We start from the raw sequence: 16,656 nt of genomic DNA, 5'->3' as shown, positions 1-16,656 counted from the left end.
ATTTAAAATTTAAAATAACTATTTTTCAGGGAAATATGTCTACATAGTGCATGGGAAAGATAAAAGAGTAAGTCCCTGATAGTGGTTACTTGGGCATGGGAGGGGTGTGGGAATAGGGGGGGCACATGATTCTTCAGCTGTAGGGCTTTAGTTATTAAACTGGGTGATAGGTATACCCAGCTAAAAAATACACCTTGTTATTTTCTGTTTTCTGTACATCTAAAATATCTCATTAACAAAACAAATAGCCGTATTTTTTAGGTTGGAGAAACTGAGGCTCAAGAACTTAACCTTGCATGCCAAACTTCAAACCTAGGCTGTACTCCTTCCTCATTACCATGCTGCTTTGAATGAACAAAACAAAAAACATGGGCTCACCAAGTCAAAGGCAAACTACGTTCCCAAGGCTGGATCTCCAAAAGACTTACTCAAACTGGATCCCCATGTTTGCTGAGGTACACAGTACATACTGCAAAGCACAGTTTTGACATGTAAAAGGGCCTAAAAGTAATTGCTTTGCTTGCAGACGTGGAACAAGACATTTTCGGCACCAGATAAAATATGGCCATTAAAAGAAGCCCTTTATTCAAGGAAAAAGAAAACCACAAAACCCAAACACTTGAAAGCAAACCCAAAAACAAGTTTAATAAGCCTCAGAAGAGTCCCTCTTAGTTCACTTCATGGCAGTGAAGGAAAATTTGTGGGTGGAGTTGGGAGATTAGGGGATAATTTTTGTAAAGGTGGCATGCTGACCTGCCAGTCATTAAGACTTCAGATAGGAGTTCCCATCGTGGCGCAGTGGTTAACAAATCCAACTAGGAACCATGAGGTTGCAGTTCGGTCCCTGCCCTTGCTCAGTGGGTTAACGATCTGGCGTTGCCGTGAGCTGTGGTGTAGGTTGCAGACACGGCTCGGGTCCCGTGTTGCTGTGGCTCTGGGGTAGGCTGGTGGCTACAGCTCTCATTAGACCCCTAGCCTGGGAACCTCCGTATGCTGCGGGAGCGGCCCAAAGAAATAGCAAAAAAAGACAAAAAAAAAAAAAAAAGACTTCAGATAAGACAAATGCCACAGGAGGAAGTCAAAGACTTGTTTTATTTTATGTATTATGGTTGTACTCATGCGTATGGAAGCATGAGTTGAATCCGAGCTGCAGCTGTGACCTACAGCAGAGCTATGGCAACATCAAATCCTTTAACCTGTTGCTTGGGTCCTCTGCAGTGACCCAAGCTGCTGCAGTTAGATTCTTAATCCACTGCACCGCAGTAGGAACTCCCAAAGTTTGATTTTAACATGCTCACTCTGCCACCACGCCATGTTGCCTGCCTGGGCCACCTCCCCTCACTGCTCTCCTGCCACTTAGTTCCTCTGTCCTGATGTTAGAATATGGTTGTGCCTCTGATCTGTCCCAAATCTCTTAGAAATATGTGAGCAGCAGGGAGAGAGTAGTAAAGCTCATGGATTTAGTGTCAGAGAAACCTTAGTTTCAATCCTAGCTGTACCAGTACTAAACAGCTCACTAGACTTGAGACAGTGTCTCTAGGCCAGTGCGGTCCAACAGAACATGGTGTGATGATGGAAATGTTCTGTGTCTGTGCTGTCCAGGGTGGTAGCCACAGCCTCCTGTGACTGCTGAGGACCTGAAGTGAGGCTAGTATGATAGAGAAATTGATTTCTTAATTGTATTTTGTTTTAATTTAACTTGAATAGCAACATGGCTAATGGCTACCATAGTGGACAGAACAAGTCTACAAAATAGAGAATTCCTCCTCTTATGGAGGATCCCCCTGTGATAATGGACATGAAATACCCTGATAAAAGATGCTACCTTTGTGTGTGTGTGTGTGTGTGTGTGTGGCCACATCTGTGGCATGTAAAAGTTCCCAGGCCAGGGACTGAACCGGCATCACAGCGATAACAACCCTGGATCCTTTCACTGCTAGGTCACCAGGGAACTCCAGAAGGCTCTACTATTAAACTATATCCTGCCTTGAAAGACCTTCAGAGAAGAGCACCTTATATACCACCTGCTTTAAACTAGAGAGATAACCTATCTGCGTAGGTTAAAAATATACAAAGCCACCATTTTTAGAAACACTAATCAAGCCATACCAATTTTGTTTTATAGTATTTATTATAGTAAAAGTTGCTCTTGTAAAACATTAGTGATTTTGGTCCACAACTTATTTTCCATTTAACTTTAGAACATTTTACATTATTTATAAAATAAACTGCAATTCTTATGATACATAATTTTTTTTCCTGACCCTTGGAACACTACAGTTTCAAGTAATTAAAAAATAAAAACATGGCAACTAAATGTACTGAAAAGTACATACTGGACATATTTAATTACCACAGTAATTTAAAAGTCTTGATCTTTACTTCTTAAGATTAAAATTCATTAATGTGAAGTCATTAAGGAATTTCTGCGATTTCTCTATTATCCACAATGAGTGTATGAATAATCCCTTCTTTCCGCTTCCCACTACTGACGGCTTTTATGTAACAGTCATGGTTCCCAATACTGAAGTGAGTTTCAGTCCCATCATCTACAAACTCGCCCTAGGCAAACAAAAGAAGGAGGAGTTAGTGTTCCAGAAACATTTATCTCTGTCTAGAGCATTAACACCACCTAAAAAGGGTAGTATAATGAAGCACATACTAGTTCAATGTTAAGCTTTGCAAAATTAAAGTTAGATGCCTGTATTTAGATACTTTAATATCTGTGTTAAGAAATGAAAGTTTCTTACTTTGTATAACCTTCAAGAATCTTCAGTTTCAGAGGGGAAAAAAAGGACACATGGCTGTCTATAACATATTCTATGTAGACAATATAGACTTTTCAAAAGTAAAAATGATAAACCTGATAGCATTAACTGTGATTTATTCTATATGAAAATGATTTACATGCATTATTTCATTGTATCTTCATAATAAGCTGACTGCAGTATGGTTATTTATTTATTTATTTTTGCTTTTTAGGGCTGCACCCGCAGCATATGGAGGTTCCCAGGCTAGGGGTCAAATCAAAGCTGTTGCTGCCGGCCTACACCACAGCCACAGCAACACCAGATCCGAGCCGCATCTGTGACCTACACCACAGCTCACAGCAACACCGGATCCTTAACCCACTGAGCAAGGTCAGGGATCAATTCTGCAACCTAATGGTTCCCAATTGGATTCCTTTCTGCTGTTCCACAATGGGAACTCCTGACTGCAGTATGATTATTATCCACATTTTATATATGAGGAAATTGAGGCACAGAGTGGTTAAATAACTTGCTGAAGGCCCCCTTCAGTAAGGGATGTAACCATCCTGAAAATCTGATTCTCCAGGGTATAGGTTGCTTATAATAAATACCAAACACTACTAAGTCTAGACTTGCTCTGTCCAGTACAGTAGCTGCACATGGCAATTACGCATAAAACCTGGTGAATCTGAAGTGAGATATATTGTTTAAGTATAAAATAAACATTGGATTTGGAAGACTTAGAATGAAACAAGTAAAACAAGGAGCTCCCTCTGTGGCACAGTGTGTTAAGAATCTGACTGCAGTGGCTTGGGTCACTGCAGAGGCACGGGTTTGATCCCCGGTTCTGCACAGTGGGTTAAAGATCCAACATTGCTGCAGCTGTGCTATAGGTGGCAGCTGCAGCTCGGATTCAATCCCTAGTCTGGGAACTTCCATGTGCCGTGGGTGCAGCCATAAAAAAATTTTAAAGAGTGTAAATAACTAGAAACTTTATATTTATTACATGTTAAATACTATTATTACTGGTTTAAATCAAATTTTTATTAAGATAAACTTCACCTTAAAACTTTTAAAATCTGGCTACTAGAAAAGTTACATATGAAGCTCCCATCTGTGGCTCATATTATATTTCCATTGAACGATACTGATCTAAAGTAAAAAGACAGGCCAAGATAGTACAGAGAAGGAAGAACAGGAGGCTTAGATAGGGATAAAAAGAAATTATGCCAGAAAGCAAAGGAAGCACCTTCAGACCTACAACTTGGCTCTGAGCTTCCTGGCAGCCAAAGCAGACAGAGCAAGGCCTTGTAGGTAACATTTTCTAACCAAAGAAGGCACAGGAGGCGTCAGGCAAGGAATCTGGCCAACACTGAGGTGTACTGACCACCATAAGGACCGGGGGTGCTTTCCTAGAGTCCAGTGTGTTCTTTTCACCTTTTTTTTTACACTGAGCTTTGAAAAAGCCTTCAGATCATACTTCCGTCAAAATCAATTTAGAGGGGAGAGCGAGGGTTGAATAAGGCAATCCCTGTAAGTAGCTTCATAGCAATTTGACAGATATATAATCATCTTGGTCATGATGCTTTGAGATGAAAAGGAAATGGAGAAAATAAACAGTAATGCACAGGCACAATGAGCAGGTGTGCACTGTGCTGGGGAAGGCTGCCCAGATATGCAGCTGCCAAAACCACCCTGCAAACTAGGTTATAGTTACAATGAGGAGGCAACTGGCTGAGAAAGAGCTAGTGTCCAAACATTTGTGTTTCTTCATCAATTACCAAGGTGCAATGACCTTGTAAATGGATATTATTTTCAACTTATTTACAACTACATTCTTAAAATAACATTCTCTTTTCATTTGCACTGCAGAATTCCTGGAGGATGGGAAGGAATGTGATCCCAAACTGCTGAGTCTCCAGCTAGAGAATTTCAGGGTAGGAAAGAAAGCACGGGAAGGCCCACCAGGTGTGGCATTGGGCACACAGTAGGTACCCCATCCGTGTTAGTGGTAACTGAAACTGGTGAAAAGGGGCCATAAAATACTGAAGAGCTCTCCAAGCCTCTCTACATAAAAGTCTCCATGGGTGGATTTAACTCGGAGGGTGGCTTGAGCTCTGAGGATCAAGTTTGAGCAAGCCTTGGTTAAACTTCCTTTCAAAAATTAATACCAGGGAGTTCCCGTCATGGTTCAGTGGTTAATGAACCTGCTATCCCTGAGGACTCGGGTTCAATTCCTGGCCTCACTCAGTGGGTTAAGGATCCTGAATTGCCATGAGCTGCAGTGTAGGTTGCAGACACGCCTTGGATCTGGCACTGCTGTTGCTGTGGCTGTGGTGTAGGCCGGCAGCTAAAGCTCCAATTGGACCCCTAGCCTGGAAACCTCCATATGCCGTGGGTGCGGCCCTAAAAAGTCAAAAAAATTAATACAGGATTAAGAAACAGAAAAGCATTCATCTTTCTAACTTTGGATTTCTGGCTTGGGCACTTCCTTAGAAGCAGCTAGCTACAAGACCAAGAGGGTTCTCTCTAGTCTGCTGAAGAAATTCATCCTAGACCTTCCCTCCAAGCACATCTCCTGACCTTCCCAGACTCGTAACAGATAAGGGAGATTACGACAGCAACTACGTGCAAACTAGCTAAAACGTGCCAGGGAAAAAGAGCCTAGATCTCCAGCCCTGGAGTTCATGTCCAAAGCCAGCATGAGAGGAGATCCCAAGTGATGGTACACCCCCAGCTTGCCAGCTGACCTCATAAACAGGGGAGTTTCCACTCAGTGATTTCAGCTCCTAGTCCCACACCCCCTGCTGTCCAAGACTGTCTCTGCTTCACTTCCTCCCTATGCTGTGCTTCCTTCCCACTTGAAAAATTCACCCGTCTTCACCCCACCACAGTCATAGCAGTGCAAACAGTTGGCAGCTAAAGCCCAACACACTGGGGATTTCTTTGTGCTCAGCTACAGAGTGGGGGAGCCTCCTGGCACTGCTAGTCTACAAATTCCACTTGTCTTCTGGGGTTTGTGACAGTGCCCCTTCCTGTCTGTCTGGGTGTCATCTGATGTTGTGTGCATCACTTCTTTTCACCACTTTCGCTTTTAGAAAAGTACTATCTTCTTTGAGGGTATGCTGTAGAGGCTTTCTATTCAGAGGTGCAACCTGTAGACCCACAGCTCTGGCATCAGCCAAGGACATGTTAGTATATGCATTTTAACAAGATCCCAGCTGATTCTATGCAGGCAAGTTTGAGAAACAGTGGTGTATAAAGCACCACTTTCACATGGATAAACACAGGAGGATGCAACCTCTGGGGAGGAATTTTTTAAATGTGAGAACTCTTTGTAGGACAGAGCCCGGTCCAGGAGAGGAAAGGTAGAACGTGAGGTTGGTACCAGTCATGACAAACTCCCACCGCCCCAGGCACTGCCCAGGAAAGGTCTTCAGATTTTGGACAGTAACTTCATCTCTTCTTTGTTTTTAACCAAGAGGATCTTCATTAATTATAAAATCTCCATAATAAGGAAACACAGCAATGTTTCAACTCTTTTTTTTGCACGTGCGGAGAGTAAGTCAAAAGGTCAACTTACTGCCGTCTCCATTTTTTTACCATTGCACCAGACATCCATAGTGTCTTTTTCTGTAAAAGTAACAGATTGAAAAAATTACTATCTATGATTTAAAGATAAAGTTAACTCTATTATTTTAAAAGATTGAAAACTTGGATTTCGAAAATTCCATTAACTTTCATGGCTTTGAAACTCTTCTAACTTTGAAGCAATTGTGTTTATTCTTCATTCACAGACAAAATCAAAATGAAACCAGTCTTTTAAGAGAAAATTGTGATCCCAATAAAAATTTGGGTGTCATACGAGCTTTGGGTGTCATAATGGAGACAGAGAAGAGGGACCTGGGTATGCATGAGGGGTCCAGGGGTCAAATGTGCCTAGAGGTCAAGGCCGAGAAGCCTGTATGCTGACAAGCTGTCGACACCAGGAACAGGATTTTTTTCTCCCTGCACCTCGAGATGGGAGCATTATTTAGAAAGTTCAGGAGTTCCCGTCGTGGCGCAGTGGTTAACGAATCCGACTAGGAACCATGAGGTTGTGGGTTCGGTCCCTGCCCTTGTTCAGTGGGTTAATGATCCAGCGTTGCCGTGAGCTGTGGTGTAGGTTGCAGACAAGGCTCGGATCCTGCGCTGCTGTGGCTCTGGCGTAGGCCGGTGGCTACAGCTCCGATTCAACCCCTAGCCTGGGAACCTCCATATGCCGCGGGAGCGGCCCAAGAAATAGCAAAAAAGACAAAAAAAAAAAAAAAAGTCCAGAGAGGACTTGGAGCTGAGCCAGAGGGGTCCACGTGATATGGGAGGGATCACCCCAATGGCATCCTGTCTAGGAAGCATCCTCGACCAGTTGATGGGAAACCCAGCTCATCCAGACACGATCAGGGCACACCATGCTAAAATAAACCCCAATGGTGGTGACAAGTAGAATTCTGTTTAGTAGGCCTACTGAGCATGTATGTGCATGTACTCAGATTTTCTATAATAGCTATTATTTACATGCCTCTCAACATCATCACTAATCCAGAAGCCATAAATGAAACCACAGGCAACTGTGCAGAAGGAAGCAACAAAACAGACTAAAGAATCCCCAAACAGCAGCCCCAGTTCTAACCAAACATCTGCGGGGGGAGGGGGGGGCAGATGTGAAGAGCATCTGGACCAGAAGGGGGTTTTCCACATCCTGACAGTGGATGGAGTGTGGGAGAAGCATGGAGGGGTCTGAAAGGGCTACAGCAGTCTGGGCCCCAGGACCCCTCAGATGGAAGCAGCCAAAGCTCCCTTCCAATACATCTACATTCAACCAGTTCTGTAGAGTCAACTACCAATTTACAGGAAATATTAAAGTCAGAAAAACAGAGGAATGCAATCGATAAAATCCAGACCACAGCAAACTCAAGAAAAACTGACCCAGCTTCCTCAGTTAATAAACTATACGAGAGTTATTGGTTTCTTCTTTTTTCAACTATGTGCATTTAATACTTGATAAACATATTTCATTCTTTAAAAACATTTTTTTAAAGCTATTTGCTAGCATTCATTTAGACTGCAGACTGTCCCGACAGCCCCCAAGACTGTAGCCACTTTAAAGGCATCGGCAAAGTGTCTTTATCTGTGTATCCTCAGGTACATTAACTGCCGCTTAGGAGGCACTCAATATTATCTAAATAAATGAATCAATGAATCAACAAGATTATCTAAATAGTCTTAACTCAGTAATATGAGAAGCAGGAAATACAAGGAGTAAACCAGAAGAGAGAAAAGGTAGTAACTAGTAAATATTTGTCTTGCAAGTTTTGTAAACCCAATAGAAACAGAACACAGACCAATCTGTGACAACAGAACTTAGCCGAAAGACCAATGACCTACTTTTTATTTTATTTTATTTTTTGTTTTTTTTTAGGACCACACCTGCAGAATATGGAGGTTCCCAGGCTAGGGGTTGAACTGCTGCCCACAGCCACAGCCACAGCAAGGCAGGACCCAAGCCACGTCTGTGACCTACACTGCAGCTACAGCAACACCGGATCCTTAACCCACTGAGCAAGGCCAGGGATCAAACCTGTATCCTCATGGTTATTAGTCAGATTCGTGTCCACTGCGCCACAATGGGAACTCCCTAATTTTTATTTTTGATTTACTTTATGTGGAATTTACTTTGATGATTATGATCTGCAAAGTCCTAAACCTACCGCCACCTAGAGAAAAATCCCCTTCCCAATGATGGATTTTAAATTTCCGATGGCCCTTAGACATGCTTTAAAGAGAAATATCAAATAACAACAAATGTCTAGGTCACATTTCTTTTTTTTAACCATCCTCAAATCCACCACTATAAAAGCTGGCTTTCATATATTTTATATATTAATCAGTCGATTCAATGAATACTTCATTCCCACAGGACATATGAGAAATACACCTGCACTTACACTCTCTCCTATTCAAAGTTCCCATCAAAGGTCTGGACAGTTAGAGGAACTACTTAAATGGCCACCATAAAAAAAGCCAATAAATTCTGCAGAAACTGCTCTTACTTACCCAACACAACTCTAAAGTCCTCATTATCCAACTGCAGTACCCAAGTGTTGGTGGTTTTTGATCTGCTCTCCATATACTTCTTGAGACTCTTCCCATTAATTTCCAGAGTATATTCATAAGCAAAACCACTGACAGCATCTATATTTATGGTTGCTTTTGTCTTTGCGGCTCCAACACAGAAGGTTTCTTTGCCCACTAATTTGAACATCCATTCTTTTCTTATCTCTTCCTAAGTAATAAAATACAAAAGTTAAAATACACAAGTGGAAAAAATTTAATATTTAACTTTAGAAATAATATAATTAAAGGGAACAAATGATAATGCTATTTATATGTAATTTTATTACTTCATGATGCAAGGGTTTTAGAAAATAAAGGCATTTTCAAGTTTAAATATTATGTGTTACAGACTATAAATTCCATAACTATTATTAGTTTTCTTTGTACATCAAAGTGATATAGGCCAAAATATAAAAAAGATAACCACTGTAGGAGAAAAGCCTTAAATTCACATATGAAGAATCTACATTAGCAAAATCAGGCTTCTCTGTACATTACATTTACAAAGTAACATTTTTTCCCCTACCTTCCCATCTACATATACCACTCTTTTGCCTGATGTGGTCCCATGTTCAAATTCAATCTTATGAACTCCATCACTTAAAGCAACATCCCAAACGGCTACGAGATCTGTCATTTTTTCCAGGCTATAAGGAGGGCTAAGGAAATAAAATTAAGCAATTACAATAGGGCAATGCAGTAACAGAATAACCAATTAATCCTTCCAAGAAGAAAACATCAGATTTTTAAAATATTTAAGTGATATTACCTAAGAAAGTCTACTTACAATACATGTAACTATCTTCTCCATCTTACGCATTCTTCTTTTAAGATGAAATTACTATATATGGGTATGGTCGGATAATTCCAAACAAAGTCACCTTAATATTAATAGGATTAAGAATCAATTAGTTGATCCACAATAGTAGTCTAAGCTAAGCCACAGAATAATGCTTGGAAAGGTCAGGAAAAGTTTCTAATTCTCCCTCCTGTCACTTATAAAATAAGTATTTAATTTTAGTTTCTCTTTTTCAGATCCAATCATTCTAAAGCAAGAATTTTCAAAACCTTTCATACTTAAACCAATAACTAGGGATTTGTTTTAACAAAAAAGGTTCTAATTTGTAATACAAAGACTGAGAAAAAGAAAAGTCATGGAAGAAATGTCCTATAATAGAGATTAAAATGTTATGGAAGATAATACACTTGTTATTATTACAAGAAATCTTATTTAAAATGTAAAGGATTTCTGTTTTGTCAAGTTTCTGGCACAATTTATATATATATAAATATATATATATATATATTTTTTTTTTCCTCCTTTTTAGGGCCGCACCTGCAGCATATGGAAGTTCCTGGGCTAGGGGTCGAATTAGAGCTGCATCTGCTGGCCTATACCACAGCCACAGCAACGCCAGATCCTAGCTGCATCTGCAAACCACACGACAGCTCATGGTGATGCTGGATCCTTAACCCACTGAGTGAAGCCAGGGATTGAACCTGCATCCTTATGGATACTAGTCAGTTTCATAACCTGCTGAGCCACAACAGGAACTCCTAAACAATATTTTTATATGTATTTTTTTTTTTTTTTGGCTGCACCTTCAGCATGTAGAAGTTCCCAGAGCAGGGACTCAACCTGAATAGTAGGTGCGACCTGAGCCGTAGCTGCAGCAACACTGGATCCTTCCTTAATCCACCATATGGGAACTTCCTATATTGATATTTTCATATAAAATATATCATATATGTATCCTACATGACTCACCTATTATATATTATATATAATATATAAGCAATATTTTGATATTGATAGAGATTTTTTGCTTTGGGAGAAGTAACATTTCTTACAGTAATGATCATAGCTAACGGTTATTCAGTCCTTACTGTGTGCCAGTCACTCTTCTAAGGGCTTGACACATTAACTCAAAGAATTCTCACCATGAGAGGGCTGCTATTATCATCTCTGTTTATAAATGAGGAAACTGAGGATCAGAGAGACTGTTTGTCTAAGGTCACAACGACAGTATGTGGCAGATGGGATTTACTTTATTTATTTATTTTTTTGCTTTTTAGGGCCACACCTGAGGCATATGGAAGTTCCCAGGCTAGGGGTTGAATTGGAGCTACAGCTGCCAGACTATACCACAGCCACAGCAACGCAGGTAATTGGGTTCGTTAACCAGTAAGCCATGAAAGGAACTCCAGGCAGGTGGGATTTAAACTTAGCACTCTTGGCTCCAGAGTCTGTTCTCTTCACTACATCCTACACTTCATTCACTTGAATCTCCCTTGTATGCTCTAAATCAGAGATGGGAAACAGGTTTTATATCATTTTAAAGTGACTGCCAAGAACTTTGTCCTGAGAGAGATCTGGAGACCTTATATCCAGTTCTGTGGGAAAGGATGCCAGGGTAGTGGTGACCACCAGCATGCCACCCTTGCTCAAAAATCACAGAAAAGCAAAACTATGCATTCTGCAATATTATAAAACATGTCCTTAAAAAGTAGCCAGGATAAATACTCTTCTGAAGGATTAAAACCATCTTGGAAGATTCATAAGCCAGTTTTATTGTAAAATAAAACATTTACCTTTCGTCATCTTCAAAGATAGGACTGTCATCTCCAGATGCCATGGCTGGCAAAACAGTCTTTAATCCAATTAGCGGCCAGGAAAGAAAAAAGCAGAATTGCAGCAAAGAAAGATTGAGAGCAACAAAGATGACATGTGCAAAGGATTTTTCTAACTTTGCAATCCTTTTCTTAAATTGCATGCAGTTTCTGATGAAACAGCTTTTACATACAATAGAATTGCAATCTCTAATTTTCAGGGAAAGAAGTTAAATCATGCAAATTAGCCACATTTTTCCTGTTATGGATTTATAATTTCCTAAAACTAGAGAGTAGACTCTAGTTTACTTCAAGGATCATACCACGTCAGAGCTGAAAGAGACCTAGAGCTCCTCTGGGTCCCGTGCTTCTCAAACTGAGAAGAAGCCCCAAGGGTATGAGGCAGTAGGTCAGGGAATACATAAAACTCCAAGATAAACAGAATGCATCCTCTGGAAGCATCAATGTTACAGGGTGATAACAAATTTAAAATGCAATCTTCATATTAAATTTTAGAAAGCTATATTATTGAGGAATATGTAAGTTTAAAAATTTTTTTAGGATAACTTCAGAGAAATGTTGAGCTTGCAGGAAGCAGCCAGGGATATGTTAGTTTGCTTTACGAAGCTAGTTAGCTAGAATAAACTTAATTTGCCCACTTACTCAAGCCCACTTATTTTACTATTGCCAATAATGAATCCACACAAGTTACATGGTTTGCTCAGGTCACTAGAGGTGCCCAACTAGAGTTCAAAACTCCTGTGTAATTAACTAAACAGAATCTGGGCTGTAATGCTGATTAAGTTTTACTGCAATTAGAAGCACACACAATACTCACATGCATAGGAAACCCTCCACATTTAAGAATTTGGGAGTAGCAGTTGTACCTCTGTCAAACCTATTGAAAAATAAAGTTCAAATATCTTTTGCTCCTAAGATCTACTCTCGTCTAGCCTTCGCCTTATAAATGTTCAAGGATGCTTTCTCCTTGTAAAAATGGGAGATTGTCAATTTTTTTAAACTGGAAACAGCTAGAAGCCACAAACTGCTTTTTCTTTTTGTTTTTGTTTTTTTTTAGGGCCATACCTGCAGCATATGGAAGTTCCCAGGCTGGGGGCAAACCGGAGCTGCAGCTGCCGACCTAAAGCACAGCCACAGCAATGTGGGATTCAAGCCTCGTCTGTGACCTACACCACAGCTCACAGCTATACAGCTGGCCTATGCCACAGCTACAGCAACACCAGGTCTGAGCTGTATTTGCGGCCTACACGGCAACTTGGAACAACACTGAATGTTTAACCCACTGAGCCAGACCAGGGATCAAACCCACATCCTCATGGATACTAGTCAGGTTCATAACCTGCTGAGCCACAATGGGAACTCCCACAAACTGTTTTTAAAAAGACATTAAAGAAGAGCTTAGCATCCATAAAAGCAATGCAATGGGCAAAGGAAAACTAACAATTTTAGAATTAAAACTAGGTTCAAAACACTTTGTATCTAAAATAAATCTCTTCTTTTTTTAATACCTTATATATCTGTGGATTTTTCTAGTTTTAAAAATATCTCCTAGGGTATCTCCCAGGAAAGTGGAGGGTATCCTGCAACTATAAAAGCAAAGAGAATAGACAGCAATAGAGGAAGCCAATAGCATAATATAAACTTGGATAAGCATCCTTTGCAAATCAGAGTAGACTTTGGATAATACTCAAATTTTGCTCTACAACTTTTAGAGACTCCAGGAAGTTCAGTATTTCAGCATTTAAACTTGAAAGAATTATCCAGTTTCACATTAAAAGGAACCTTAAATATTATCGTACTAAGATAAGGCATGGTACCATCTGTGTGGTTTGTTTTGTTTTGTTTTGTCTTTTTAGGACCACACTGGCGGCATATAGAGGTTCCCAGGCTAGGATTCGAATTGGAGCTGTAGCCGCTGGCCTATGACACAGCCATAGCAACACTAGATCTGAGCCATGTCTGCAACCTACGCCACAACTCATGGCAATGCCAGATCCTTAACCTACTGAGCAAGGCCAGTGACGGAACCTTCATTCTTATAGATAATAGTCAGATTTGTTTCTGCTAAGCCACGATAGGAACTCCCAGGCATGGTCCATCTTAATCATAATAATATTTCATATAAAGTATAAAACAAATTAGAAAGGAGGTTAGAAATCAAGATCATGTAAAAAAATTTTCCCCTCAACTATTAAACATTTATTCGTACATTCAACATTTATTTATGGAGTGTCAGTTTAAGGTGTTGCAAAAGTTTTGGAAATACTGGTGATTCCACATCATGAATGTACTTACTGCCACTGAATTTTACATTTAAGAATGGCAAATTTTGTCATTTATATTTTACAACTTAAACTAATATTGTAATACACAAAAACACCACAAACCACCATTAGATTGTACCCTTTAAATGGTGAATTGTATAGTATATGATTAATACCTAGACAGTTATTATTAAAAAAAAAAAAAAAAAAGACCCCGGTGCCGGGCTAGTAGTGTTTCCTGAAATATGATTAAACCTATAAGAGATGATCACAGCTGTCTCTGTCCCTGATTTCTACCTCAGTCATTTGAATAATGAGAAATATCTATCACACACAGATCCCCAAGTTACAAATTGGACTTAATAAACACATGTCATATTCTAGATGTATCCACCATGCTCATAGTCATCAGCTGCATACACGCCAGGCAGTGACCTGGGCACTAAGCTCAAAGTGAGAGACTCTGGAGAGACCAAAAGAAGATTACAGCACAGCCATGGGATTGTCCTTGGAAAGAGACACAGTTAAAAACACAATGGGCCCTCAGAGAAAGGATCCAAATGGGTGGGAAGGCCAGGGAAGGCCCTGCTTTACAGCTTGGGAGAAAGGAATTAAGCCACTGTCATTTTTAAACTCTTACATGTACATTTAATTATCAGGATCATGTGACCAAACTGGAAAATGATCATTACAAAGAAAAATTCCCTCTATTTCAACACGAACTTTGAAAAATGTAAATGAAAAGAATGGAAACACAAATGCCATTTATTTTCACTGATAAGGACTATGTCACTCACTTGAAACTTTGTTTCAAAGAAAGCTTTTGCTTTTTAGGTCTGCACCTGTGGCATATGGAGGTTCCCAGGCTAGGGGTCAAATCAGAGTGACAACTGCCAGCCTACACCACAGCCATAGCAATGCCAGCTCCAAGCCGTGTCTGCAAACTACACCACAGTTCACAGCAATGCCAGATCCTTAACCCATGGTTCCTAGTTGGATTAATTTCTGCTGCACCCTGACTGGAACTCCTCAAAGAAGCTTTCTGAGTGACATATCAGTGCAGTATCGAAATCCCTTCCCTAGCAACACAACATCCATGTTTCCGAGTATGACTTAAACATTAAAACATTTCCACTGTCTAACGCCAGCTTGAATTTTGCTTTAACTTAGGTTTAATCATATTGGAGACTGTAGTGGTTTATCCAAGTTAAACCTAAATCATTTTTAAAATTGCTAATGTACTCAGAGTTCCCTTCCCAGCAAAAGCTCTACATGAGGCCGCCACAAGGCAAAACAAAGATGTGTTGAAGCTGTCCCCTTGATCCCTTGTGAGGCACTGTGAAGTCCAGCAAGGTGTGAACCACTATTCCCAAATGCAAGGCCCCCAAAGGAGAAAAACTTTTCTGAGCCACGGACAAGCATTACAAGGGATTCACTCTAAACAAATAATCATGCTCTAAACCCCTAGATGGAACTGTACTCAATGAACTGCTTTTCAAAATAGCTAAGAACTGAAAACCACCTGTATGTTGGCCATCAGGAAGATAATCCATTAAGTAAATCATGGTCCTGCCACTCGGGGCCGGGGCCAGGAGCGGTCAACCTGGCTCACACCAGGCTGTCTTGCGCGGCCAATAAAAAGGATGGAGGAAAACATTAAAAGCCACAGGCAGACGCATGGGATGTACTAGGACAAAGAAGCCTATCTGCAGCCCTTTATGATACAGGTTCTGCAAAAATACAGCCTGCTCATGTTTATAAGAGGAAAGGGACTGGAAAGAAATACACCTTAATGTTAACCCGGTGACTTCCAGGAGTGGGGACTTGGTTCCTGCACTTCCTTCCTTGTGCTTTTCGGCTCCACTTTCCCGACGGCAAGAAATATGAATTTATAGTCGGGAAGAGGCCGGAGTCGCGGTTCTCAAGGCCTGGCGAGGACCGGGCGCCCCGCCGCCTGCCCGGGTCTCCCCGCCACCCACCGCGAGACGCCAGGGCCCGGGTCTCACCGCGGGATCGCACCGCCACGGAGACACCACCCACCGCTCGGCGCGCTGGCTCCCGCCGCCGCCTGGAGATGGCGACCGCCCGCGACGCAGCCGGGGCCGCGGGGGGTGCGCGCGGGGGCTTCCGGTCCGCCCGGGTCGCCCCACCTGGGCCGCGGGGCTCACCTGTGCTCCGAGGGCCGCGGGTACCCGTGGGTTTCTCCGACTCGGCCACTTAGGCCGCGGGGCTTTGTCCCTTCGCCAAGAACCCGACGCAGCCTCCGCAGAAGCGAGCGAGAGCTCGGCAGGCCAGAGTCCCGAGAGCGCCGACTCTGTCGCGCTTCAGGTCCCCGGGGGTGCCTCGCGCAGGCCGTTGCCCGCCTCCCCGCGCAGCGACCCAACCCCCGCCCGCTGGCCCCGCGGCCGGCTTAGCGCCCTCACCCTCTCCCGAGACTCAGCGGCAAGAACCAGCTGATAGCCGGCAATGGCCGGACGCTGGGGTTAGTTAACTAGGTGGGCAGAAAACAGACCCTGCCTGCTCTGAAGCCGCCGGGCTGGGAAATCTGATCATGGCATTCCCTCCTTGAAACTCAGTAAGGCTTCTGGTTACTCCTTTAAAGAGCAGAACTCCTGGCGGGTGGGGGGAATGAGGCCCTATATATGATCTTGCTCTTGCTTCACCTGGCTTCATTTAACCCCTAAATGATGCAAGGCCCTTCTCGTCCCAGGGCCTCTGCAGATGCTCTTTGCCCATTCTTGCCCGCTTCTTCCCTTAATTAACCTCCATTTTGTTGTTGAGATTGGTCTTCAAATATCGTTTCTTAAGGAAAATTGTCCTGGCCCCGAAGACTTGCAATACCTGTAATTCTCCTCAGT

General features: G+C 41.8%; 1 protein-coding gene across 7 annotated transcripts; it reads right to left on the bottom strand.

Annotated features, from left to right (window-relative positions):
* FAIM (Fas apoptotic inhibitory molecule) lies at window positions 2,113-16,383 on the bottom strand. Of its 7 annotated transcripts, XM_021068456.1 has the most exons (7): window positions 15,805-15,859; window positions 11,496-11,554; window positions 9,691-9,784; window positions 9,430-9,562; window positions 8,844-9,072; window positions 6,334-6,383; window positions 2,113-2,562 (listed from the first exon to the last, which is right to left on the bottom strand). In XM_021068456.1, exons 4-7 carry the CDS (start codon window positions 9,538-9,540, stop codon window positions 2,416-2,418), a joined length of 537 nt encoding a protein of 178 aa, XP_020924115.1. In that variant the 5' UTR covers window positions 9,541-9,562; window positions 9,691-9,784; window positions 11,496-11,554; window positions 15,805-15,859; the 3' UTR covers window positions 2,113-2,415.

The sequence above is a fragment of the Sus scrofa genome, chromosome 13 (genome assembly GCF_000003025.6).
Source record: "Sus scrofa isolate TJ Tabasco breed Duroc chromosome 13, Sscrofa11.1, whole genome shotgun sequence".
Lineage (NCBI taxonomy): Eukaryota > Metazoa > Chordata > Mammalia > Artiodactyla > Suidae > Sus > Sus scrofa.
The sequence above is the reverse complement of the archived record's forward strand: the minus strand, read 5'-3'. Positions and strand labels throughout refer to the sequence as shown.